This window comes from Acartia tonsa, chromosome 5 (genome assembly GCF_053477335.1).
Source record: "Acartia tonsa isolate MP-2025a chromosome 5, ASM5347733v1, whole genome shotgun sequence".
NCBI lineage: Eukaryota > Metazoa > Arthropoda > Copepoda > Calanoida > Acartiidae > Acartia > Acartia tonsa.
The window spans coordinates 42,641,808-42,668,458 of record NC_137264.1 but is presented as its reverse complement, the minus strand read 5'-3'; the positions used below and the strand labels follow the sequence as shown (position 1 = coordinate 42,668,458).

Here is a 26,651-nt window from a genome sequence, read left to right as displayed (position 1 = left end):
TTAAAAATTATTGCTTTAAAAGTTCCAAAAAGTCCCTGTAATTTTTTCTAGTAAAACACATACACAATACCATTTAGGTGTCAAGTTATGAATGTTTTTATTTACATGCCTCTAATACAAGCATAAGAATAAGAACAGCTCTTTTTAGAGGCAAAGCTTTTATATATTTCTGTCCTTACGTCCATAAGAGACATTGTTTTAGGAGGATTTTCTTTGCCTTTCAAATATAGTTATTTATTGTATCATAATATTGATGGTTTTCCTTGGATAGTGAAATGAAAAATTATTAGAATAATTCCAGTTTTTTTAGCCCCGACGGGACAAAGTCCAAGATTAACAAAACCTATTTTCTTAATTATTCGTAGTAAATTGTCTAGAGTATATTACGATACATGAATTTTATGTATGGATTAAAACCGGTTCTAGTCCAGCTATTATAAATCGGCTTTAAAAGATTAGTTAAGCATTTTTTCATAATAAAAAAATTTGAGCTGCACTACTTATGTAAAATAGATTACCTTGTTATATTATGAATGTCAACTAAAAAGAAGGTATGTAAATGACATTTTTAAGCATATAGCGTCAAAATGTTTTGTGTATAACTAAAATGGTAATTGTTTAATTACAATATTAAAAAAGCGTGCATATTTAAAAGAAAAAAATAGTGTAGTTTAAAGACCTGTAGAACCCTTCTTAGCACTAGATCTTTGTACATTTCATATTTCAAAACCTTTATTTCCATGATCAAGAAAAAAATGCAGATATTGTACAAAGGTAAACTTTTGTAAATAAAAATTATCAACCCTCAGAGATCTGAAGGGATAAGATGGCCTAAGGTTTTGAGGACAACTTAGGACTTTATTAGGAACACAGTAATAGTGTCTGACTGATTATGACGTAACAAAAAAAATTAGCCAATGAGAGGCCACTATAAATTTTACCATTGGTCAATAACGGCCTCTCATTGGCAAATTTTTTTTGTTACGTCATAATCAGTCAGACACTATTACTGTGTTCCTTTATTAGAGGGTCCTCTCCCCCTCTAATCAATACTAGTCTAAAAAGCAGTTTTGACATACTTAATATTCTTATAAACACAGGAAAACAGATATAGAAATAGTACAAGATGTACATATTATGTAAATAATAATTATCAACCCTAGTCTAGCTTATTAATGAGCAGTTTTGACAGACTTGTTAGTCCCATTAACATAAAAAATATTATATAGAAATAGTACAAGATGTACATATTTTGTAAATAGTAATTATCAACCCTAGTCTAGATTATTAATGAGCAGATTTCACAGACTTGTTAGTCCCATTAACATAAAAATTATATATAAAGTACAAGATGTACATATTTTGTGAATAATAATTATCAACCCTAGTCTAGCTTATTAATGAGCAGTTTTGACAGACTAGTTAGTCTCATCAACACAGGAAAATGGAGCGAGAAAGCCAGGGATGAAGGTATTAGGATCAAAAGCCTATTTTTGCAAGGTACATAAGTTAGTTGATTATTATTTCTTTATTGTTTTATCTTGTTATTATTGCTGCACTAATATTGGACATTAGTAACCTTATTTATATTGGTGTAAGCTGAGAATAAATCCAAGAATCATGGCAAATTAGATGCAATTTAGGATTAAAACGTTTTCTCTAATTGGTGAAATTTAAAAAAATCTTCCAAATCCCTTTGGATACAGGGATGGAACAACGCGCGATAAATCAATCCTCAAAATGAATCTCTGTTTTTATAAGTTTATTTAAATTTTAAGGGGGGTTAAATGAATGTAGATTTATTTAGGCGCCATGTTTCTTTCCCTCCTTGGATTAAAATGAGACAAGACCTTGTCCTTGGTTAATTGCCACGGCTTTTTGTTAAAACTCAATATTTAACAAAGTAGAGCCTGTGAAAGCCTCATTGATATCATACATACATTATGTTTATTTCGTATGTTTGTATGTTAAGCATGACCTCAAAAACAGCCAAACAGTTTATTCCTTTTTTAAAGAAAGCCTGGTAAAAGGTCTTAAATTTAAACATAGTTAATGAATATACTTATAATGTTATATTTATGTGTTAGCTTAAAGAAGTGGTAACTTTGTTGATCATGATTTGGGGGTACTTCCTCCTACCCTTTAATATGAATTTCATATGCTTTACTGCTTAACACTAGTTAAATGACGAGACATGAGAGCGTTTAATTTTACAAACTGTATAATTATAAATATGTAAAACAGGTTAAAAACATTAAAAAACATAAAAATTTGCACGCAAATTTAAAATTTAAAGTTATTATTTAGTGATTAATAAATTACTCTGTAATTATTAAAAAAAAATGTATTTTTAACATGAGCAGTCGAAAGATTTTAAATCAAAGAATTGGTAAACTCTAACTTGTTGAGAAGTGAATGCACTTTCAGACAAAGGTCATGCAATTCAAGGGGTGGTTTAACGTTCTTTTTAATGTTAATATATTGCTTGTATAACAGGGCACTTTTGGATAAAAATTTAAAATAAGTATTCACTAAATTATGGTTATTCTATCAAATAATAGCTGTAAAATAACTTGACAAATGATATAGGAACTAGAATTTTAATCTAACTTTATCCGAATATATTTCCGCTAGAAAAAAAGGCTGTGCATTTAAATATCGGTAGCAATTAATGTGTCATATATAATTGTATACCTTTTCTTTACAGTGCTTTGATACAGGGCTCGGCACCCACATCACAAAGTTAATAAATGCAAAAAAAAACGTAACCTCTTACTTTAATGATCTTAAAGTTTGAAGCAAAGGACATATCAGCTTGTGATGGCTGAAAACAAAACTAAAGTCTTTTTTTCAGTCGCTAATAAGCTTCCATACACATTTGAATTCGAGCTGTCATTTATTTTCATGATCAGAAGCCAACTGTCTAAAAATAGTACGGCTGCCGCGCCTTGTTCTAATGTTATATTGTATCTATAGAATAATAGACTAAAAGGCTCAAAATAAGAAACAAAATCATGATGGTGATGTTCTTAAAATGAAACACAATATTATTATTTAATATTTAGCAAAGTTTGTAGGTGTATGTTCATTACTTAATATTTCATCTAACTTAAGAAAACAAATCTTAACATTTCTTAACATTTTATCAAATCCCACTGTAATGAAAGTGTTATTTCCCTGTTCAGAATAAGATAAGATATCTTTAACTCTCACCCGATGATCACGGATAGATTTTCAGCAATTTTAATCAAATGTTGTCTGCGTGTTTTAGGATTTCTATACTAATAAAATTCGAACAAGAAATTTAAGTTCTCATAAAGCTGACAATTGTTTTCTTTCTTTCAAAGGAAAGTATATTTTAATATAGTAAAAATTATAGGACAATTTATAATTAATAGTTTAATTTAGGAATAGTTCATTAAGTTTTTTACTCTACTTTAAGAGTAGATGTGTCATTTCAATAGTTTTTAAACACCTACAGACAACAAACACTATTTTTTTCAACTGTCGTTAACAGTCAGACGTTGAAGAGTAGTTTAACACAGTTGATTTCCTCTAAACATGCTTTTAATAAAATAAAACCTAGGAAAATTTGACTCCATCTCTGAGTGCAACTCTCACTGATATAATTTCTACTTTATAGTTCTCTCTTTTGATGCCATCTTTTTTGTTTTTAAGTGACACTATTAGAGCAAAATAGAGTATTCAGAAGTATTTCTTCTAAAGTATTGTGCTTATGGTATTGTTACAGACAGACAATTAAGGAATCTAATTATTTTTATTAAAAAAAGTTCTTAATAAGGGAAATTAAAACATTCTTCAAGTGGTTTTTAATACATTTCTATTCTTTTATTTAATAAGTTGGATTACATTGTTGCATGACTTAGCATACCAAATGACGAGGGGTAAATATAATTTAAATTGTTAATTATGAATGGGGGCTTTCCTTCAAAGTGGGGGGTGAGTCCATAATGGTGGGGCTATAACCCTTCGGGGCTTCCAGTTCCTTTAAAAAAACGAAAAGCTGTGGCACGAAAGTAAACCTTGAATTGAGAAGAAGAAAAAAATGATAGCAGGTACCAGGTTTGTTCTTTAATATATCAAGAACTTAAATCTATTAACCCCAAAACCCTCTAAATTATTTCTAATGCCAAGTTTAAAGAGATCAAGTGACAATGGTGTAGCTAGCAAGTAAGAGCTTTTTCTAAAGAACAAAAGATAAATTTTTGCACTACAATAAACCTTTTGTTTTACACTTGTACTCAAATGGGATACAGGCCTTGGACATTGGAAGATTAATCAATCAGCCCTCAATTAATTAGTGTACAAGTATATAGATGTTAAAAACTAAACCTATCCCACTTATTTCTAAAATATATTGTAAATAATGGAAAGACTTTTACAATTGACATTACAGTAGTAAATACTATTTTTAACTTCTCTATTATATACCTGACAACAATAATCATTAATGAATCAAGCGTATCTTACCTGCCAAGGAAGCAGAAGGAATCTCTGTTCAGTCTTGACACCAACTACAAGTACTAAGCTCACTAGCAAGCCTAGTAGCAATCATAATACTCTTAATCTGGAAGTGTGTTATAAGGTCGATAAGGAACTTGTGACTAAGCAATAACAAACTAAAAACACGTTTTATTATACGAGAACATATTTTAGTTATAACTTTCGCTATTTAAAGATGTTAAGAAAATAGGTTTCAAAACTTAATTTTATTTTGACCCAACAATTTTAAATTGAATTTTATTATTCTAAATAATATATTAAGAGTATTATGCCTAGAAAAGCTACAACAAGAATACAGGACATCACTATCAAGCTTCCCTGAAAAAAAGAAGGTTTATTAGTTTCATATTTTGTCAGTAGATATTAATGAACAAAACTGAAAGTTTCTCAGTATGATTGCCTTACTGATTTAATTTAAATTGTGCCTGTATATGAAGTTTGTATTTGTAAAATTATACAAGATCAAAATCTTTTTTTTAATGTAAGTATTTTAACATTAACCTAACCCTCTTTAAAATACACAATTCATATATTTTTTTTATTTAAAAGCTTCTTAATCGAGAATTACCAGAATGTGCGAATTTTAACAAAAAATAATCCATTTAATCATTTGACATGTGGTAAAATTATGATTGAGGCTGACCTAATATTAACAACTAAAATCTTTCCATGAACAATAAAGTTTTAAAAATCTAAAGACATAAAGAGTCAAAGAGATATAAATCCTATCTCCTTCTTCATTCTTAAGACACATGCTTAAAATAAAATAAAAACCTATAGCTTTTAGGAACTTTGTGTTTGTATTCAAAATATGCTATAATTGAAAGAATTTTGATATAATAATTTAACTAAAAACTTACTGCTTTGCATGAGAACCTAGTTGGTATCCTATAGTAGGTCAAATCGAAATCTAGATTTAAAATTAAACAATGCTTGACCCAGAAGCTCCAAGAGGTTTGACCCTGCATTTTAATCAGAGCCTGTGCATTCAAGTACAATTGGAAAATGAAAGCGCTTTATCAATTTAAAACTCATGTTCAAGAATTAAATAGAACCATAGAATAATAATTTTGCTTTCAGATTTAACTAAATTCCCAGCGATAAAACGATGACCAATACATTACATTAATTCCCAATGATAATAAACAAAATTTACCATGTTGTAAATTACACTCTAAGTTTGAACACTATTTGTTAGTAACTAATTAGTCAAAATTAAATCAAAGTACCCAATTTGTTTGCTGACATGATAAAACTTCGAGTACCATGTAGTTTACAGCACAAATTAATATCCTTTTTTAAAGTTTTACTTTACTTTAAAAACTTTGAATAATATTTGCAATATGACTTGTGGTGTGTATGGTGTGATTAAAATGAACTCCAAAATTAAAAATGGGTTTCAAAGTCAAATGCAAATTTAAATTTGTATGTACAGTCAAATTTTGACTTTTTCTACGAAAGACTTTTTTTATTCTTTCATATCAAACAAAGGCTCCATGGATTTTGGTATGTGTTGAAGTTGCTGAAAAAAATATAATACCTAATATCCTATTATATAAAGTTTTAAGATTTCTTTGTCCTAATTTAGGTTCAGTGATGGTTCTACTAGGCTAGTTTATTTTCAGATTTAAGTCTTGTTGATGGTTTAAAGCTATTTTTCTAGCCCCTTTTTGTCCCTAGATTAAGTTTACTGGCTAGTTATATAAAAAAAAACATTCTATTTAATGTTTAAAATACAATTTTTTTCCTTGAAAAAAGTATCTTTTTATGTCCATTTCTCTATTACTTACTTGGTCCGTGGGTTTATCTAAAATACTCCAAAAGAAATTAATTTTATATAGAGATTTTTCTCAGTTACTATTAAAGATAGACTGAATATAGCTGTGCAGTTTCTGTATACAATTGACATCTTAATGGTTACGCTTCTATTTCAGTAAACTTTAATAATTTTAGAACCTTTGCTACTTTACTACTATCTTAATAGAAAATTATTTTTAAAAGTCGTGTCCCAAAGACACCGTTAGGTATGAAATAAAATCTCAGTTTAACACTTTAACACATATAATCTAAGAAAAGGAAGGATATTAACAAATTCTAGTCCATTTAAATCTTTATTTGCATGTACACTAAAAAAGTAAACATCGGTTTCCCACAATGTACCTGGTCGATTACTAAAAACCCCGCCACCTTGATTTTGAAATAAATTGAAAGTAAGGAATGGGCGCTAGTTTTTGTGTGTTTACTTTAGATTAGGTTAGGTTAGGTTAAAATAGATACAGGTTGCTGCAGATCTAAGGCTCCCCACAGGATTGCTTAGAATAATGAGGGAAAAAAACTAACTTCCCCTCGTTTTGTCAAGGGATGGAGATCTTTGCTCACTACGCACTTTGAGGGGAAGAACTAAGTAAACTTATGGATTAAAATCACTAAACACATGTCTCTCTCCCTGCATGATATTTTGGAATGCAATCTTTCTATTGAGACCCAACACAGCTGAATATTTTAATGTTGTTTTCGTCTGGCAAGTGTTATTAACATTTAAACTTTAAATACCCATAAATATGATGATGATAGACACCCAATAGACTAAAAATGTACACAAATTTTCAACGTACAAGGGTAGCTATTATAAAATATAGAATAATTAAATAATGTTATATGTAAATAATATTTTTAAAATTTATTACATAAACCCTTAAAAAGATAGTTAAAGACTCGAAAAAAAAGAACTGTACAAAATCAGAACCTGGAATGACCCAACTTTATATGATATCTTGTGTGGTACTAGCGGCGGCTACACCCCTAGAGGTTGGGGAAGAAATGGGAAAATTAACAACCTTCGCATGACCGCTGAGGAGCTACATTGTAAAGGAGAACCATATCGGTTCAGCCATTAGTTAGATTCTTTGCTAAAGACAAAAACCTTACTACTTTATACATATGATCTTAAACTATGGTCCGTAGTTCCATCTACATATATTATCTTATTATGAATAAAAAATAAAAAAAGATGTTAGTTATCTGTTGAGTGTTTATCTAATATCTTTGTCAATATAGAAAGGAACAGAACCTCTTAATAATCTATTGATTTTCACCAACAAACAAATATTAATCAATATATAACTGCGATATAAAAATCTAAAAAAAGGCCTAAAACGACTTTTTTGCAAGGCTTACAATAATTATAATGTGTAATAAATATACAATGTCTAGATGAATAATCCCTAAATTGCACCAATTGTAACACAGTGTTACAGCACATTATTGGTCAGAAAGTCTATACATTCTGGTAAGTCAGCAAAAAAACAATTGAATGTCTGATTGAGGAAATTATTTAGTCCAAAAATGTCGCGGCATGTATTATAAGAATGAATCATATGTGACAAAATATTTTTAAAATATTCAGCTCCAAGAAATGAAGAAGCTTGTATAGCCTAATAAAAATGAAGTAATACAATACAAATGACCAATGTATACTTGGCCTATCATTTGTCATATGACGTCATTTTTTGTTAAGCACAATAAGCTGATTCATAGGATAACGTTGGACGGATTATTGTTTGATTTGCCATCTTGGATAATAAATCTACTGTAAGTGTGTCTGTCTGTGTGTGGGTGTGTGTGTGTCTGTCTGTGTGTGTGTGTTTATGTGTGTGTGAATGATGTTTCAACGTTTTTGTGTAAGAATATTTAATTGAATTCCCACTGAGCGATGCTAAGCTTTTTATCACAAGCTTTTCATTTGGTCAAAAGTAGTGACACAAAATTTTAAATCTGAAAATGCTTTTAATGTATATTGTATAATAGACTGGCCCAAAAAAAACATGAAATTTTAAATCTTTACCATATTCAATTTGCGCATACCTTGAAGTTGTTACCAGCTCAAATGTAGACCTTTTAGTGAAAACTAGACCTCTCTACAATGAAAATTGATCTCGAAATTTCAATCTTAAGCTTTTTATCAAAAATTTCATATTTTCATGATTTTAACAAGAAATAATTAAAGAACTGCCAACCTAAAATAATGTAACAAGAGTTAAAATATGAAGCAATTATAAAAAGTAGGCAGAACCGCCATTCCTGCCGAATAATTCCGAGAAACGTCTAAAAACATTTTTTTTTTAAATTGATAATTTGTGTAAGAAATTGAACTAAAACAGTAGCTATTAGTCTTATGAGAAGAGAAATGATGAAAAACTCTAAAAAATATACGTTTTAAAGACATAAAATAGGAAAAAGTGTTTTTAATAAATTTCATGGCTCAACAGACATTGTCGCCAATAAAGAGACAATTTATTTAAATAAAAAATTAAATGAAGGTAAAAAAACATGTAATATAAGTATTCTAAAATTCAACTTAAAAAAAAGCATACTAATAAAAAAAATAATATTGCAAAAAATAATTTGATTGTTTTTTATCAAACCAGGAATAAAGAGTAAGGCTTATCTTTAATTATTTTTCTTCAATGATTTTGCAGTATGAATTAGCTTTCCCAAATTATTGTAATTGTACATAAATAAATTTTTATACTTTCTTTCTTCATATGTTTATTCCTGGTGATTTTAATATTTTATTTCAATGTTTGTAAACAAACAGACAGAAAATTTGATGTTTTGCTATATATCTGGTGTAAGGCTATATTAATTGGGGAAGAAAGAATGAAAATAAATATGCATTTGACAAGATAGCGATATATTTTTTCTTAAAATCAATTATAGGGCTAAAATCTACAAACAATACATAACCTATTTTTACATTGCGCACATTGAAAATCGATTTAGACCTTCATTTGGGCCACACTATTGTATAATCATTAATTATGGCATTGAAACTAAAGTTAGACATTATATGAAATCAATCTATTGGAATTGATTCAAAAAAGCTACATAACAATAATAATAAGAGTTTTCACGCAAGACAAGCAAAACAGTCATACACACATAAAAAGTTGCTTAACGACTTTCTACATTTATGTTTTTTTTTTTATAAATTTCTGAATTTGAACATAATCGTCTTCATTATTTTGTAGACTATCCACTTTTTGTATTTTCTTAATTTCAAGGTGTTAAAATGAGTAAAAATTAATTACTAGTATTAGTAATACATTTTAAATTTAAATTGTGTAATGCTTTTAATTGTCTTTCTCTTAAATATATCTATCTATCTATCTATCTATCTATCTATCTATATATCTATATATCTATCTATATATCTATCTATCTATCTATCTATCTATCTATCTATATATCTATTTATCTATTTATCTATCTATCTACTAACCTTTACACTCTCTATCATAACAAGTTGAAGTTCTGACATTTCCTTTACAGTCTCCAAACTCTGAAAAAAAGTTGAAATTAGTTCAATGCATCTGGAAGGACAACCCAGCAAGTCAAATTTATCTTGTAGACTTATTATAACAACCCTTATATGCAGGGATCTAAAAGCGATAGGACAGGAAACGATAAATTGATGATGATAACAATATTACTCTTTCCTGTGGATTAAAATAATTGGTTGATACATTTGGACACTTAACTTAATGAACCAATCCAAATTTAATTAAAGTACACAAAAAAGTTGTTGAGTCCACGAGTAAGAAAACGAATAAAAACTTTGGGTACTAGTTTAATTAACAGTCCAATGTCCCCTTCTTCCCCTGCGTTAGGTCAATTGTTGAAGACACAGATGAAAATCTTCTGTCGTTTTTCTTGGGTATTAGCTGAGTAAACCACGTAATACCGTTTCTAACAAACAGACAAATATTTATATTTATACAAAAGCTTTGCTTTACACTCATTTTTATTAAATGGGTATAATCATAATAAAATAATTTTGATACTATCTGTCTGAAAATTATTTTTCCCATGATATATTTGAAATTAAAGCTCTTAATAGAAACAATTTTGTGGTTTAATAAAGTTAAATATTACAAGTCTATCTACGATATCAGGTGCATCTAATGTGATAGGAGCATCATCACTTCTGCATATTGTCATAAAGTAGCATGTTTTTTTTTGTTTTTTCGTTATGAACTCGCTAACCGCTGAACCGGTATGGTTCTTCACTGCTAGAGTTTTTTGTATAATTTATTTTTGAATATAGTATAAAGCTATTTTTCTAACCCTGTAACTGAAAGTCGGGTTTCTACTGAATTGTAAGAAATGAAGCTACTCTGAAAAATCAGCATGAGTACCTTTTTGAAATTGTCTTTGTTTTTTTTTAAAGTCTAAATCAAGCTATTTACGGAATATTTTATAAATATGTTTTTTGCAGTACCGACAAAATAAATGTAAATTTATATATTATTTGTTAATAAACGAACAAACATAAATAAACATATCTAGTATCTAATTATTAAAATTCAAATATTTTTTAATATCCTATAACACCTAGAGATATGGCCTTTATTGAATTTCCAGGGAAAGGTTAATGGAGGATTAAATATTCCTTCCTTTTAAAATAATTTTACATTTTACAATAAAAATAAACTTGGCTATATATCATTAATATAAAATTATCAAAAGACAACGAGGTATTATAAATTAAACAAGAGATAAATTTTTCTCGCATTGCTCTGTCCCTGGAAGGCTGGTGGTCTATAAATATAATATACACGCGGGGAATTCTATTGAAGTAGATTTGATTATACGTCTGCTCTCTTATACCTAGTTTATTAGGATTTTAATAAAGCATAGATTTTAAAATAATATGTTTTAATCAACATAATGCAGTCCTTGTGTTTAGAGTATATGCATATTTCTTCTTTATTTTAAAGTTTCCTTAAATACTCACAACCATTGTATGATTAGAATTAAAATGTATTTTTTTTTTAAATAAAAATCTTCATATTCAGTTTGAATCCATGGTTATGTATAAATGTTGCGCCATCAATCTCGCATATATCATATCCGCAAAGTGTTCTATATTTGCAATATTCACAACAGCCAATATCACAAATAGGTTGTGTTTCATGACGATAATTAAGGGAAAGGGGCAGTTTTTTTTATGTAGTAATAAATTGCAGGTTTAGATAATTAAAGATATAACAAATTAAGCGGAAATGATAGCCAAACAACATAAATTTAACCATTTAACTAGAAGCAAGGTGCTTTAATTACAGGGTTAAATTATTTTAAATTTATATCAAGCTTGCTTTTAAATTATACCATAAAGAAATTATATACTTTGAAATAAATTAAACTAATTAAAACTAATTTAGTATGCTCAGGCATATTAAGTGATATGATAATGAACAATAAATTGTTATGTCGCTTGTTTGTATTAACCAATCAATATTTTATATAAAAAAAATCAATAAAGTTTTAAAGCCATACAATGAGAGAGTGTTTTTTTCAAAACCTTGGGTACCATTACAAATTACCTCCCTGAGTATACTACATATTTATATACATGGTAAAAATTGTATAATAGTTATTTCTCGCATTGTATTATAAACAGCTTTCCGCGGATATAGAATGTACAATTATAAGATTAAAACCTGTTTTTTAGCCCCGAGGTGCCGAAGGCGCGGGCTAAAAAATCTGGTTTTAATCTTATGATTGTACATTTTTATATTCGTAGAAAGCTAGATATAATACGATGCTAGACATAGTTTTTTCGTATGGATGAGAACCGGTTACTATCCACCGGATACGAATGAATACGAGAAATATTCTTAAATATTTGTAGAAAAAGAGCAATTAGGATAGGACATGCATTTAAACCTCCCATTGCTTTAACTGTAGGCTAAAAGTATTAAAAACAAATATAGTATTTCTTTTCTTCATGCAATGTAATTTTCATTTATTACTGTTGATATTAAATGTATATGGTGTTTAGTCCAAATAAATATTAGAAATGCATACAAACAGACCAATAGAGAAGCTACGCTGCAAAACTTTTGATGTCTGATGAATCAGTCCCCTTAGGTTGAAGCTATTAGGTGTTAACATGATTTATAGCTTTGTGTATTACGTTAAAATTATTCACGAAAAAGTACTTTTATATATGCTAACATACTCCCATTTTAGTTTTGGTTTTACCCATTAAAATTTGTTATGCTTTTTTTAGTTTTATATGCTTGGTTTATTTATTTTTTAGCAGCAATTTATTGAAGAATATGCTTAAAAATTGCAGTTTCGGCTGCGGATTTATATAAAATGGGTGAAGATTAAAAGATATTCGGATCATAGAAAGAAAACGAAGTAGCAGGTTTTGCCGTATTTTCACAGTAGGTTTTCTCCTATTTCTAGCCACTAAGAAGGGCTCTAAACCTGCAGGGCTAATTTCCTAACCCTGCGGGGCAATCTTAAACATTTATCTGACTTAACCTAACCTAAATTAACCTATCAAAAGCCACTGTGAAAATACGTCGAAACCCACTACTTCGTTTTCTTTCTAGATCTTTGACTGCGAAGATAAAATTTATAATCTTATTAAATTTTTAAATTTGCTTGGAATTACAAAGGACAAAGATGCATGCTAGTGCTGCTGTGACACATTCATTTCATAAAATAATTTTTAAATTTAAGATTAAACATCAGATTTACCATACAACTAGATTGCTTAAAATTCAATATACCAATTTAAAATATGTGTGTTTTATGACGATCTTAAAAAAATTGTGTTTGTGTTTCTATTCATTGGACATTTCATAGAATAATTGTATGTAAGGACAGACAGGTTGATAAAAATGTAGCTGCGCTAATTAGATATGTGAAGTGATAAATCTTTTAAGGGTGCCGTGCATTCTAATTAGCTGCATTAGCTCCACACCCTCCCTGCACTTTGTAAAATATTTTCTTTTTATCCCAACAATGCATTTCAATTAAACTAAAATCTAATTTCCGCGCGCAAAACCGCCACATTTTTTCCCCAAAAAAGGGCTTCAAATTTTCACATGAAAAATTATCTGAATAACATAACAGGCACAATATTGTTCCTTGGTTTGCACAGCAACTAGAAGTTTGAATTGGTAATAAATTTCTAAATAAAGATGTATAACCAGACAACTACCTGGATCCCCCTGTTGGGGACCTTTTTTCTGTTAGAAAATTGTTTTCTGCTACTTGGCTGTGTTATTATTTCTGACACTATTGATTGACTTTAAAAGACCCAATTAAAAGTTGACACATCACACATGATTCTCGGGATGGAGACATACAGTTATTTAATATGTCCCCCCTCTATTGTTTTACTCTAACGAATTGGTAATTCTTTTACTTCTTAATTTTGTATGAATGAAGGAACGTCTAATTTTAAACTGCATTCACTCAAAGTGGCTGGAATATTTGCATGCATACAGAGAAACATCAATTGGAAATATATTTGTCAAATTCATGTTAAAGCTTTTGTCATAATGTTATAACTGTATACGTTTATTGTTTATTGCTGTGTACAGAAATAGGGATCTAAAATGATAAGACATTGAACGTTAAATTGTTATAACACTTACGTTAAGAAAATAAAATGACCTCTTCTGTAATTAAAATTATTGGTGAAAAAGTTTAGACACTAAAAGTCTATAAATTTAAAAGCAAAAAGATAGAAGAAAGGGATTGATTAAAAACTTTGGGTACCAGTATATCTTACAGTCTAATGTTTCTTTCATCAAAAATTCAAAGATAGGGCAGATTAACATGTCATTTAAAGATTATTTGATCAACAACTGACGTATCCCTATATTTCTGATTATCTGAGAGAAGGTTTACGTTAAAATTGTGCGCCAGTTTTGAAACTATGTGAATACAGAATAGTAAAAATACTATAGATAGATAAAATCATATTTACGGAAGTTTTAAAATAAACTATGTTCATTTAAAAAACATAAACCATTTTAAAATTCTGTAAAACCCACCACCATTCTATTTAATTTTGTACATTTATAAAATAATTAGCTTTTTTGCAAAAACGCCACAATTTTTGCATTTTTGCGTACACTTACTCTTTCAGTGGCACGGAATTACTCTAGTTTGCCATTTTAAAAGGAAAAAAATGAAGAAAGATTATGGCACATAGAGGCGGTAGTTAGGTGTAGGTGATATCCAGGGATAACAAGGTATAAGACAATGGACGATAAATTAATATAAATACTACATCTCTTATGATTTCCTCTACTAGTCTGTAGATTATAATTATTGGTGAACCAAATTTTTAACAATGAAGGCTTTTACAAATCCATTTAGGAGTATCCATATTTTTAAATCCATTGAAAGAGAGACTGCTTCTTTAGAACTTTGGAGGCCAGTACCCTGAATTTTAAGCTATTGAATTAGAGATTGTTGTTATAAAACTTTGGATGCCAATATGATTTAAAATCTAATGTCCCCTCCCTCCCTGGTGATATACTCTGTATTCTATGTTGGATGGGTTCCTAGGTGTTTTTATTCATTATGTCAAAATTAATCTATACAAGCCAAAAAAAATCTTTATAAAAATTTCAATCGAAGATTATAATCCTTATACTCAAGTAACAGGATGTTTGTCTGTTTGTCTGAGTATCTGTGTGTCTCGAAGGATCTCGCTAACCGCTAAACCGATCGGGTTCTCCTTAACAGGGTAGCTTCTCATAAGTCCCGGGAAGGTTTATAACTATTTTCTTGGGGGGTGGGACCAACCCAACCCCCCCCCAAAAAAAAATTAAGTAAGAAATTGGGTTATCAAATTCGACTCCCCCCTCCTCAAGTGCCCCTAGAGACCTCTCCATTATGTCGTTTGCTGGGTCAAGACTCGAACTCATTACCTCGTTGGCAACTAAAGAACTAAAGCTTACTGTAATAGTGGCTATAATACCTATATGATGACAAGTTAAGACTAAAATCCGTCCTTATGGCTAAATATGTTATTAATACAGATAAAGGGATAGATAAATATTTTTAGCGTTTGTAATTAATAAAGTCAAAAAAAATATCTGCAGTAACAAATAATTAATCCTCTTGAAATTTCATTTAGGAAAGATTTATAGGAGTAATAGGGTGGTTTTTAGTCTTTTGAATTTTTCAACTTTATATTTGGGATGGTTTAAGGCTATTTTTCTGTCTAATTCCCCTTTTTCCAATAAATATGTCTTAGATGCTAGGGGAGAAGCCACTATAATTGTATATGGATATTATTTAAACAAGGACAATTTTGACATAACGCATAATCAAACGAGACTAGTCTCATAAATTAAAATATTGAGTATCTATGCTACAAGCGTATTTTCACATAAACTTTAAGCGTATCTAGAATAACATTCTTAACGATCGATGAACTGTGCTTGATCTAGTGGCGCACACAGGATTTTTTTACGGAAAGAAAATTGTGAAGGGGTGAAAAAAGGGAAAGGCAAGTCAATATTTAGCGGGGTGTTGACACATCAACACAATCCTTATTAGGCGCACATGCTTTGAACGTACAAACATGCTATAACTATAATAAAACATTGTTTTTTTTCTGTTACCCATCGCTTTATCTATTTTTCATCATTGAAAAAGCTTATAAGGCCTAAGCCGACAATTAATTCTAGCTTATAATTTATTTGAGCGTGACTAACAAAATTTTATGCATATATTAGGAACTTTTTAACATATATGGATAAGTAAACATACAAAAATAGGTTTTTGTCCAGTTATAAGTTTAAATACTATTATATTATCAATCATATATAAGAAATATATAAGTTTTGGATGAGAGAGACCCAATAGACAGATAAAGTACGCTAGTTAAAAGAGTACAAGGGCAAATACTCACTGAAATGCTGGCTATTAGGATTTAATTTATGTAAATCTTGTAAATCTTTTTAAATACATTTGTAAAACTCAATAAAAACCCATATGGTACTGTGAACTAACCCCTAACCAGTTTAAGTTGTTTAAAATGATATTTTCTTACACTTTTTTATTAAATTGATTCCTATACCGATTGTACAGTCTCTTACGTAGTCTTTGGGAAGATTTATTCAAAGGGGTAAGAAAGAGTGCAAAAAATAGCCTTAAACAATCCCGAGACCTATGTTAAGCTTCCCAAAAAGGAGAAATCTTAAGGTTTAGACAAAAACAATACTTCTTTCTTATAAATAGTTTATATAAATTTACTGATATTTTTACTAGTTAATATAATAACTCCTAAATCCCTGGCTTCCTTCCAGAAGTATTGTGAATGATTAATAATGTCTGGAGATTAACAGGGAGGATGGGGACATTGTACTGTAAATTATACTGGTACCCAAAGTTTTTAAACAAAATCATTCTTTTTCGCTGACTTAAAAATTGTAGTACATTACTTGGAACTGATGTAAAATCTTCTAAAAAGTTGATCTATGGAAGTGGTAATTCTGTTAATCATAATTGGAGAAGTGTACACAAATTCATAGTTCCATGTCTTATCCCTTAAGATCCCTGGTAGATTATCCATAAATTTTTGTGATAAAAAGTATATTTATTTTGATGACAAGGGTTTTGGTAACCTTTTACAGAGGTGGTGCTAAAATATTTTAAAATTTTTATAAAATTTTGAATGGTCCTTCTAATTTATTCGAAAAAAAGATTATTACCAGCTAAGGTTCTCTATAAGTGTCCGTGCCTGTCTTTCATTGTGCCTGTTCTTCTGTCTTTCGGTAATTCACTGTATTATCAAAATGTTATATTCAAAGATGGACTAAAATATTTAACTATATGTTTAATAAGCAAAGCTATTCTATGGTGGTTTGTGTCTGTATATTTTCGTTGTGCAATATTTACCTCAAATTGCAAACAGCTACACTACTGTAGAACGTTATCGTCAAATTTTAAATAACACATATTTTGGGATTTAAGAAAATTTCCTTTTTTCCCACAAAGTGCCCGCCATACCCCAAATAGCCTAAAACCTGACCATGATAATTTTAATTAATTACCAAGAAGTTAATGTAGTTAAGTCATAGTTTTAACAAAGAGAAGATGCGCATTAAAAAGAAATCGGAGCATTTTTAATACTATTGTAGCACTACAGGTTGATTCAATGATTTTGTGATAAAAAACGAATTTGAATAAGTCATTTTATTTCCCCTTAGACAGGCTGACACTCAAGGTTTTTTAGGATGGGGGAAAAAGGGCTGGTTCTAAATTACACATAAAACTTCACAGTAGAGGCAAGAAATTGAAGAATTATACTGTCATTTCCTAAAATAAAAACCTAGGAACCAGTTTTAAATAGCATCTAAAAAGGAAATAGCACGATTTGTTTTTGTTATTCTTCATTAAGCAAGTTTTTATTCTTCAAAACTTTCCATATGCAGAAACTTATTTGGTATCCAATTATATATTTTACTTATTAAGAATGACAACATTCATAAAAATGAAGCTTTGAAGTCAGGCGGAAGGAAAAACATTGACACTTATTATTAATTTAAAAGTTTAAACAAAATTGTACAATTCGGTACAAAATGAAATATAATTTGTTTAAGTATATAATATTGTTATAAGAACGTACTTTTATTTTCACACTTTAATATATGAATGCTACGCTTAAATTAGTGTACCTTATTATACTAGGAATTAGTGTTCCAAAAATCAGATAAATAGGTTAATTGTCGTCAAAATTAAAAGATGAATAGCAACATGTTTTAAATGAACGTACGGACTTTCTGGTAACGATTAAAGAGTTATAAATAGGCTTTTTAAATCGTACTTAAATGTTACAGGAAAAATCACTTTGAAAACTACAAGATAGAAAATTATAATTCTTGACCAATATTCTATTCTTTAAAATTTAAAATTCTTGCATAATTGAAACTATTCTTAAAGCTGAAAATTTACAGAGTATTAAATTAGTTTTAAGATTAGGTAGGCATAATAATCGTTTTTTTAAATATGGATTGGCGGAATTTTACAAAATTTGTCTTTTCTAAACTAATAATAAACACCCCAGAAACAAAATTTTGAAATTAAAAGTTAAAGCTTATTAAAATTCTTCAATAAACAATCAAATTAGTAGAAAAGTAGCATAGCTAAAAAAATGTTGATAAAATCTTTTTAGAAAGACATATTAAAAAAAACGTTCAAAAGAGCACCGTTATTAAAAGTAACAAACATGCAAATAAACCTTAGTTTTATAATTGCTGTACTACTAAAGATTATACAAGGATTGTTTAAAAGTCCACCCATCTTATAGAAAACTGTGGTATAAAGAGGTCCAAAAGATCAAACAGCTGGGCAGAATTTTAACATAGCAGGGATCTTAAGGGATAAGACATAGGACACGCCCAATTGTAAGTAACAAAATTGCCCTATTCTGTAGATAAAATCATAAGTGGAAAAATTTTACAACGAATAATAGAATAAATTGTAAAACTTTGAGTACCAGTGTAATTTACAGTCCAATGTCCCCACCTTCCCTGGAGATAAGGCAATTCATAAATTAAAAGTAATTTTGACATTTGAAATTGAAAAGAAAATATTTATTTTCTGACCCCCTAAAAATAATGAATGAACTTAAAGGATTTTGTAAAAAAAAACATTTATCGCAAATAAATTGTCATATAAATAAGAGCAAAGTAATATGAACACTTTATTTCAAAAAGATTATTTTTAGTGTATTAAAGAAAAATTTAAATGAACAAATGAGAATAGATATTTATCGAATAGTTTTATAGATAATTTTCTGCGGATAGTAAAATGATAATTATAAGCTTCACAAGATTATGTTAGCCCGGAGCAGCCGAATAAAGAGTATAGTATTGTAATTTTTTATTTGACTAGTCTTAAATACGATACGATACATGATTTTTTAGTATGGCTGAAACCAGTTCTAATAAAGTGGTTTCCAAGCAATACTAGGAATATTTAATTTATAAGTGATTTTTTTCATCATGTTGCATAGCTACGACTCTTTTTTTGTGTTATTAAACATAAGTAGACATTATACACAAACAAATTTAATAAAAAATTCCTATACATTCCTTTCAAGTTCTATAGGGGCAGCAAATGCACTTTAGTCAAATGCAATTTTGTCAGTGTGCTTAATTTTGGTCATGAAAACGTCATCAACTCTCAGGATATATTAGTGGCTTGTTAAGGCATCATATATTAACAAGGACAAGTATGTCAATAAGTACAACTATAAGCTATCAATTCAACGCCCACTATAGGATGTTAGGTTAATTAACATCCATAAGACAACCAACCCTTTGACTGCACAACCTTTGTCTCAACTGTGCTTGGTAATGAGTTGGGAATTCCCCCTTTTTTTAAACTAAATGAGTCGCGCACCTGACATAGCAGCAGCAGGATACATTTTTAACGCCTTAATTATGTCGCGGTGTTAAGCAGAGATTCCCGATTCCTTATCCACTTCCCGATAACTAGCGGATTCGTTACGTTTTGACAATCTATTTCAAAAGCTTTCCCAGGGCCGGACAAATGACGCATACCCTTATAGAGATGCTACGCACTAGAAAAATCGGCATGTAATGCAATAATAGCATTTGAATTTGATTGATTAATTCTTTAATGGTCCTTTGACATTGTATTATGAAAAAATGTTATTTGCAAAAGCTTTATTATGAGGACTCTAGGGGCACTTGAATTCGCTAAACCATTTTTTTTATTTTAGAAATGAAAAGAAAAAGTAAAAAAATAAAACTTTCATTTTTTTTTTTTTTTTTTTTGGGGGGGGGGGAGGATAACTTTATTCTTGGGGTGATTTATCTTAGAAGGTTGGTGGTACCCTCCCCAAAAATAGTAAAATAAAAACATTCCCAGGACCTATAAGCAGTTACCCTGTAAAGGAGAACTAGACAAAGAAATATCCTGTTACTTTATCATAACAATATTGGTTTCGCTCAGGGGGAGTTATGTACTTTTATGACAGGCATTTTGAGTAAAAGCACCTAAGTTTAATTCTACTTATAATTTGAAGGGAAAACATTAATAAAAAGTTCTCATAAAAATAAGGAAGTGAAAAAAACACAATTATAAATGTTAAAATTCATAAGTGTTTATATATTTTTTACAGCGACATGGCTAGTTATTCAAATACTTTAATCTATTTAAATCATACTGGCCTATTTTAAGCAAAGGTGATTAATTACAATAAAGGACAGACAGAATAAAAGAAAGATGGACAGGCCAAAAGAAAGACAGACAAAAGAAGGATAGACAGACAGAAAAAAAGGGAGACAGATAAAATCAAATAGCAAGTAAAAATGTCTTTCCTTTTTCAGGATGTGTCGACACCCTTCCCCAATTGGCCTCTATATAAAAAAAAATCTGAATTTCGACCCCTATTTGCGGATTGAACACATTTGCGGCATATGTTTAACAATCTAAATTTTAGCAAAAAATGTACGAAATTGTTTGAAATCATGCAGAGCACTACGGACTGGGGTCTGTCCTTCTTTTATATCTCCTTGTCATCCAACTATTTTTAAATTAAATTTTTTTTAAAAACTATTTCATAAAGCTCAATAAATAATAATATCAAACATTATTTTCGAAGCTTAAACAAATATTCCGTATAAATCTAACTCAAAATTTCTTAAATTTCTTAATATGGACATACGTAACTTATAAAACTTGATTATAGAGATGCCTTGATTATAACATTTTTTATAGTCGTCTTAGGAATCAATATTGCAAACACAGGAGAATATGATAATTATATGATCATTTCAAATATTGATATAAAGACTTTCTGGTGATTTTTATATAGTTGCTACAGTTTCTTGAATCTACATTGCCCCTAACTGTTCATGGAACCGCCAAGCCAAGTTTGAAATCATAAGGACAGTTCTAATATAAGGACTATGTGCTTCTGTTAAAAATTCAAAAAAAAGTCCGAAATGTTTTGCACTGTTTTTGGCCACCCGCTAGATTTGTCCAAATTTGCATCTAAATTTGCCAATGTTTTGCATAATGAAAATTAGCCCTCAGCCTGTGAGGCTTCCAGAGATAAATGGAAAGGTAATGTCAATAAATCACAATACATGACATTTTATTTAGGTAACTTATTCAATACTCAGTTATTTTCTGTTTACAAATATCTTTTTCTGTAAAAATGAAAGTCACTTATTTTATTGATCAAACAAACTGACGGTTCTACTAAAGTAAGGACGAACATTCGAACATATTCTTTTTGTAGAAAAGCTACAACTTTGTAAATAAGATCTATAAAACGGTCTGATCAACTTTGCTACGTCTTTTAAAGCTTTTAACATGTAAATAGTGTAAAATATCTGTTTTTCAAATAAAAATTTAATTTTCAATTAATTGCTGTCACTTTTCTATTCTTACAATTTTACAAATGACATAACCAAAAGCTAACTTTAAAACCAATAATAGCCCTTTTAAATGTACATTTCTCCCTGGTGGCTATAATAGATATAGATAACAAAAGCGGTTCTACAAAGGTGAACATAAATCCTTTAAAACAAAAATAGCCTACTTGCATACATGCTTTTTAATAGGTGAGCAACTATATAGTTAGTGTCTGTTCGTCGGTTTGTCAGTCGGTTATGCATTTTATATTGATCACAATTTGAATGACTCACACCAATGACAATTTGAAATAATTTAATTACAGAAAAATATCAATCCTTATAAGATTTTAAAATCAGATGTCTATCGTCTGACTTTTAGCCGTTTTAGTACGAACCCACGGAGATTTAAAGTAGCTGCATTCCTTTAAAAAAAAGGCTTTGTTAGAGTTATTTGAAACATAATATATTCAAGGGAGCAACTTCTTTGCTACTATTGAAAATAAATCGTCCTTGTATACTTATTTTTTTATATTTCACCGTGCATTTATCCAAAAATGCCGGTATCCATAAAAATGCAAGGATTGGATATTTGTTTTTGGTGCATTCTTATCTTTATTGAATTAATGTTACTGTTTTTATTCATAATAAATTAGACTATAAACTTGTAGTTAAGCAAGGATAAGTATGTATAGATGAGTTCAACAAGCAAACAACATTATCGAAGAAAAAATATTAGTAAAATATTATACAGCATATATTGTAGATAAATATCTTACTATGAAATTTTCCCTCATACTTAAGTAGTAACTATTTTTTTTAATTCGTTATTAATTTAAACAAGAAAAAATAAATTCAAATTTCTTTTTTATAATAAAATGGTAAAAAGAGTTATATATAATATATACTAGAGTTGGCTCGATAGAACTATCTCACTATTGGCTAGTTTTCTATAAGTACATATCTATTTATCTATTTCAATTTTCCTCCCTCGCCATTACTATCTAAAAGAAAGAAATAAATATTGAATATTTTAAATTATTTTAAAAAGATTTTTTCAATTATATTTTTTATTTACAATACCATCACCAAAGGGTTAATATGATTAAAATTTTAGTTTTAATATTTGAACACTACGGAAGTGTCGCCACAATCGAATTCTTTTAAAACAGAGTTTTCTTAGATTTTCTATATTATGAACGTATATTTTTTGTTTATTAAATCAAGATTAAATACTTCAATGTAATTCAAATATCAACATGGATTGAAAAACTTTATTCATTCCATAAACAAATAGAATAAAGGTTTTATCGCTTTGGTCAATGAGAGTTTATTGAGGATTATTGGAGCACTATAAGTTTTAAACATTTATTCCTTGGAAAACTTAATCTCATTTATATGACATGGATCTTGAAGCAATAAAGCAGGCTGTTTTGTAAATGTTAAAAATTGGAAGAATCTATTAAATAAAAGTTATCGCAAATATACTTAGTAAATAAAAGTAAATTTATTGTAAAAAGTAAATTCATAGAGTGGTTTTTATGCTATTTTTGACATATAAAATCACCCCCTGACCAAACCTTCTCAAATCAATTTGATGGTAATTTGAAACCTGTAAAAAAGTTGAGCCAAAAACAAGACAATTGAAGCTTATTATCCCTCATTAGAAATGTCCATTTATGACATTAGAAATGCAAAGCGCTTTTTTATTTCTCTACATATTTGATGTTTATCATATCAAATTTAGGTTTTTCAGTCGTTTATTATGTTAGCATATTTCTATTTATATGTTAGTAAATATGCAATTATTTCGTGGTTCTTTCTCTCAATGTGCATAACTCCCATTATTGTTTTTTTTTAATTGAAATTAAAAAAAGGAGAATATTCTTTTTTTTGCTATGCCTAATACCTGCGAAGAGCCCCTAATCCTAACTATCTTTTTAGCCAAAACCTCGTCATAACAGAAGATGTAAAAATTATATATAATGCTGCAAAGTTTGAGAAAGAGAGAAGTGAATTACCAAGTGTAAGTAGGACTTGTATAGAGCTGTCATGTATCTATCTATCTAACATTTATCTATCTATCTATCAATCTATACCTGTGAATGAGTAAGAACGAACCATACAATGGCAGCTATTCCCGCCAGCAGGTATAGAGCTGTCATGTATCTATCTATGTGTCTATACCTGTGAATGAGTGAGAACGAACCATACAATGGCAGCTATGCCCGCCAGCAAGTATAGAGCTGTCATAGACAGCCCTATCACGTAAACCAGAGTATCCAATCTAAAAAAAGACATTTAAAAATGCATAAATAATTTTTAACTTCATGATTATCATTTTGAGTATTCAAAATCATTTTATTCATTTCTAAAATTATCTCATTAATTCTAGGCAATGATCTAAAGGGATAGGAAATGGCCGACAATTAGTGGTTGATACGTTTTGACACTTAACTTAATAAACCAACCAATCAAAATTCAATAAAAAGCCCCAAAGTTGATAAGCTAATGAAACAGAAAACGTTATTATAAAACTTTGGGACTAGTGTAATAAACAACACAATGTCCTTCCCCTAACTTAATTCTCTTTTTCTAAATTTCTTTAGATGCTTTTTTTAAATCACTTAATTCTATCCTCATTATTAGCATTGTTATTTTGATCATACGTTGTTTTGAAACACAGCAGTACAGCTTTACTTTTAAGAATTCTTTTGATAGATTATTTGATTTAAATCAACGTATGGACATAGCCTAGTTATAAAGTAGCTGCGCTACTCCACAATTGACTAACTTGCAGCATACTCGGTCAACGACTAGCTCAAAGCCGAACATTCTCTCCTCTATTCGTCTAACACGCCCCACCATAAAGAATTTGGTTTAAATCACTTGTTTACTCATAAGCAACCTTTTAAGTACATTAACTTGACATTGCTTCAACTTTTTTGTCAATATAAATTAGTTTTTTTAAAGATTTTTAAGTATTAAAATTCATTTTCGCAAAAAAAATACTCCCTTCCCTATCAAATTATTTGTTTTTAAATTGTTATTATCACTGAATCACTTTAATCACTATAATTTAGAATGGGACACTTCATAATATGTATAATTTTCACAAATTCTTGCTTATTATTTCTAGAGATGGTGTGATAGATAAATGGATGTATGTATGGATGGATGGACAGTATGATAAACACTTTAATGTTGACAAACAAGCACTTGATGTTGAATAATTATTGTATTTAATAAATGTCCGAGGATTCTATAGTTGACAGAATTGTTTAGTCATAGTGTTGCGTAGTCTTCAGTTTTTTTTCATAATCTAAACCTAGATTTTTTAATTTGCTTTTTTATCTTTTCACAATGAAGTCATCTAACTTGTGTTTGCATATGAATCATTTTCTTTTTTATCTGTATAAATTCTATACATAGATATATCTATCTATTTATAGATATTCACTCTTTATCTAACTATAGATCATTAAGACGGATATAATGAGTATCTATCTATCTATCTATGTATAGATCATTTGTATGGTTGTTGACTAGTTGTCTTGAGGTTGTTCCTAGTAGTTACAGACAATTATTCTTGGAAATAATTTTTAAAAACATATTTTACTCTATCGAGCATAGAAAACTGTACCCTCTTAATTTTTAAAGGATTGAAAATATTGCTTTTGGGTATTTTTTTAAGCCTAACCCCTGCGTATAAGCCCAAAACTTGCAGTGCCTTAACCCTGAAAGGATTCCCTGTACCTAATAACCTAACCTTACCTGGCCTATGGTAAAATAAAAACACAACAAAAACTAACACCCCTTACTTTAATTTTTTCAATATAAGAAAGGTGTACTCTGCTCGACGGGACACTTGAGGGGAAAAATTCTTTATCTTTAAATTTTTTTTTATAATTATTGTTCCTGTTTATGAGTTCAGCCTCCGGGTATAATCTTCTTCAAAACATCTTTTCTCTTCCAAATCTGAAAATTGAAAATATTTAGAATAATGACAAATTTACAACTAGAAAATATTCACTGTAGACTTTTTGTCTACTTAAAATACACAATTTGAAAAAGGATTTTAATGATTTTTACACAGAAGATATATTTTTAATTGACATAATATGGAAATAATATCACTTTTTTCCAAACGAAAAAAGAACAACAAAAAGCAAACAAAAATTCTAATTTCATAGAAAATCATGTGATACGATTATTAAATTTTGGGGTTGTATCTAAAAATAATTTAATAATTATGTTAGTTGAGTTTATTTATAGTGGACAGACTTATTTGAAGAATGACTGCGCTTCCCATAATCATAATGTCCTTGTATTATATAAATATTAAGTAAAACATAAATGTAACTTTGTATTCTATATTGTGTTGTTGACTCCTTCGCCCCTAAATAAATAAAGGGAAGGGATCTATTATTATCCTTTTTAACCCATCATAATTCTGTAAATATTTAATTGTTGTGCTTGTGTATAAATAAACTTATATTTAGAAACTTTGTGTTATTCGGGAATAAAACGAAGCTTTTCTATATTTTATCTGCAAGAAACGTCCATCAGTCGTGTTTCGTCGCTCACGCTTGAATAGCAGTCATACATTTTGACAAATTTATTTTCAAGAGTGTCTGCATTGATAAATAGTTAAATGTTGCTGGTTGTTAAAATGCCATAGTCCTGAAAATGTTTAGAATATTCATTAACATTTGTGTCTTCATACTTGTTCACCGTTGTAAGAGGATGTGTGTATAGTAGAGAGTTTCAAAATTTACTACATTGTGAATTTGTGTTTTTTATATGTACATTTACTCATAAATATTCTAATTTAGTTTTGAAACTGCATATTTTAGCAAGTTGATTCAGTAATAAATAAATAATACCTGATAGTTAGGTTTTTTATTCTCA

General features: G+C 29.1%; 1 protein-coding gene across 1 annotated transcript in view; it reads right to left on the bottom strand.

Annotated features, from left to right (window-relative positions):
* The window catches only part of LOC145319572 (uncharacterized), a 102,971-nt gene extending 77,922 nt beyond the window's left edge, over positions 1-25,049 (bottom strand). Inside the window, exons 1-5 of the mRNA XM_080161775.1 lie at positions 24,535-25,049; positions 23,928-24,027; positions 9,806-9,865; positions 4,797-4,842; positions 4,492-4,562 (exon numbers count right to left, since the gene is read on the bottom strand). Coding sequence (XP_080017901.1) covers positions 4,492-4,562; positions 4,797-4,842; positions 9,806-9,865; positions 23,928-24,027; positions 24,535-24,608 — 351 coding nt within the window. The 5' untranslated portion in view covers positions 24,609-25,049. The remainder of the gene's footprint in view (positions 1-4,491; positions 4,563-4,796; positions 4,843-9,805; positions 9,866-23,927; positions 24,028-24,534) is intronic.
* Positions 25,050-26,651: the final 1,602 nt, after the last annotated feature.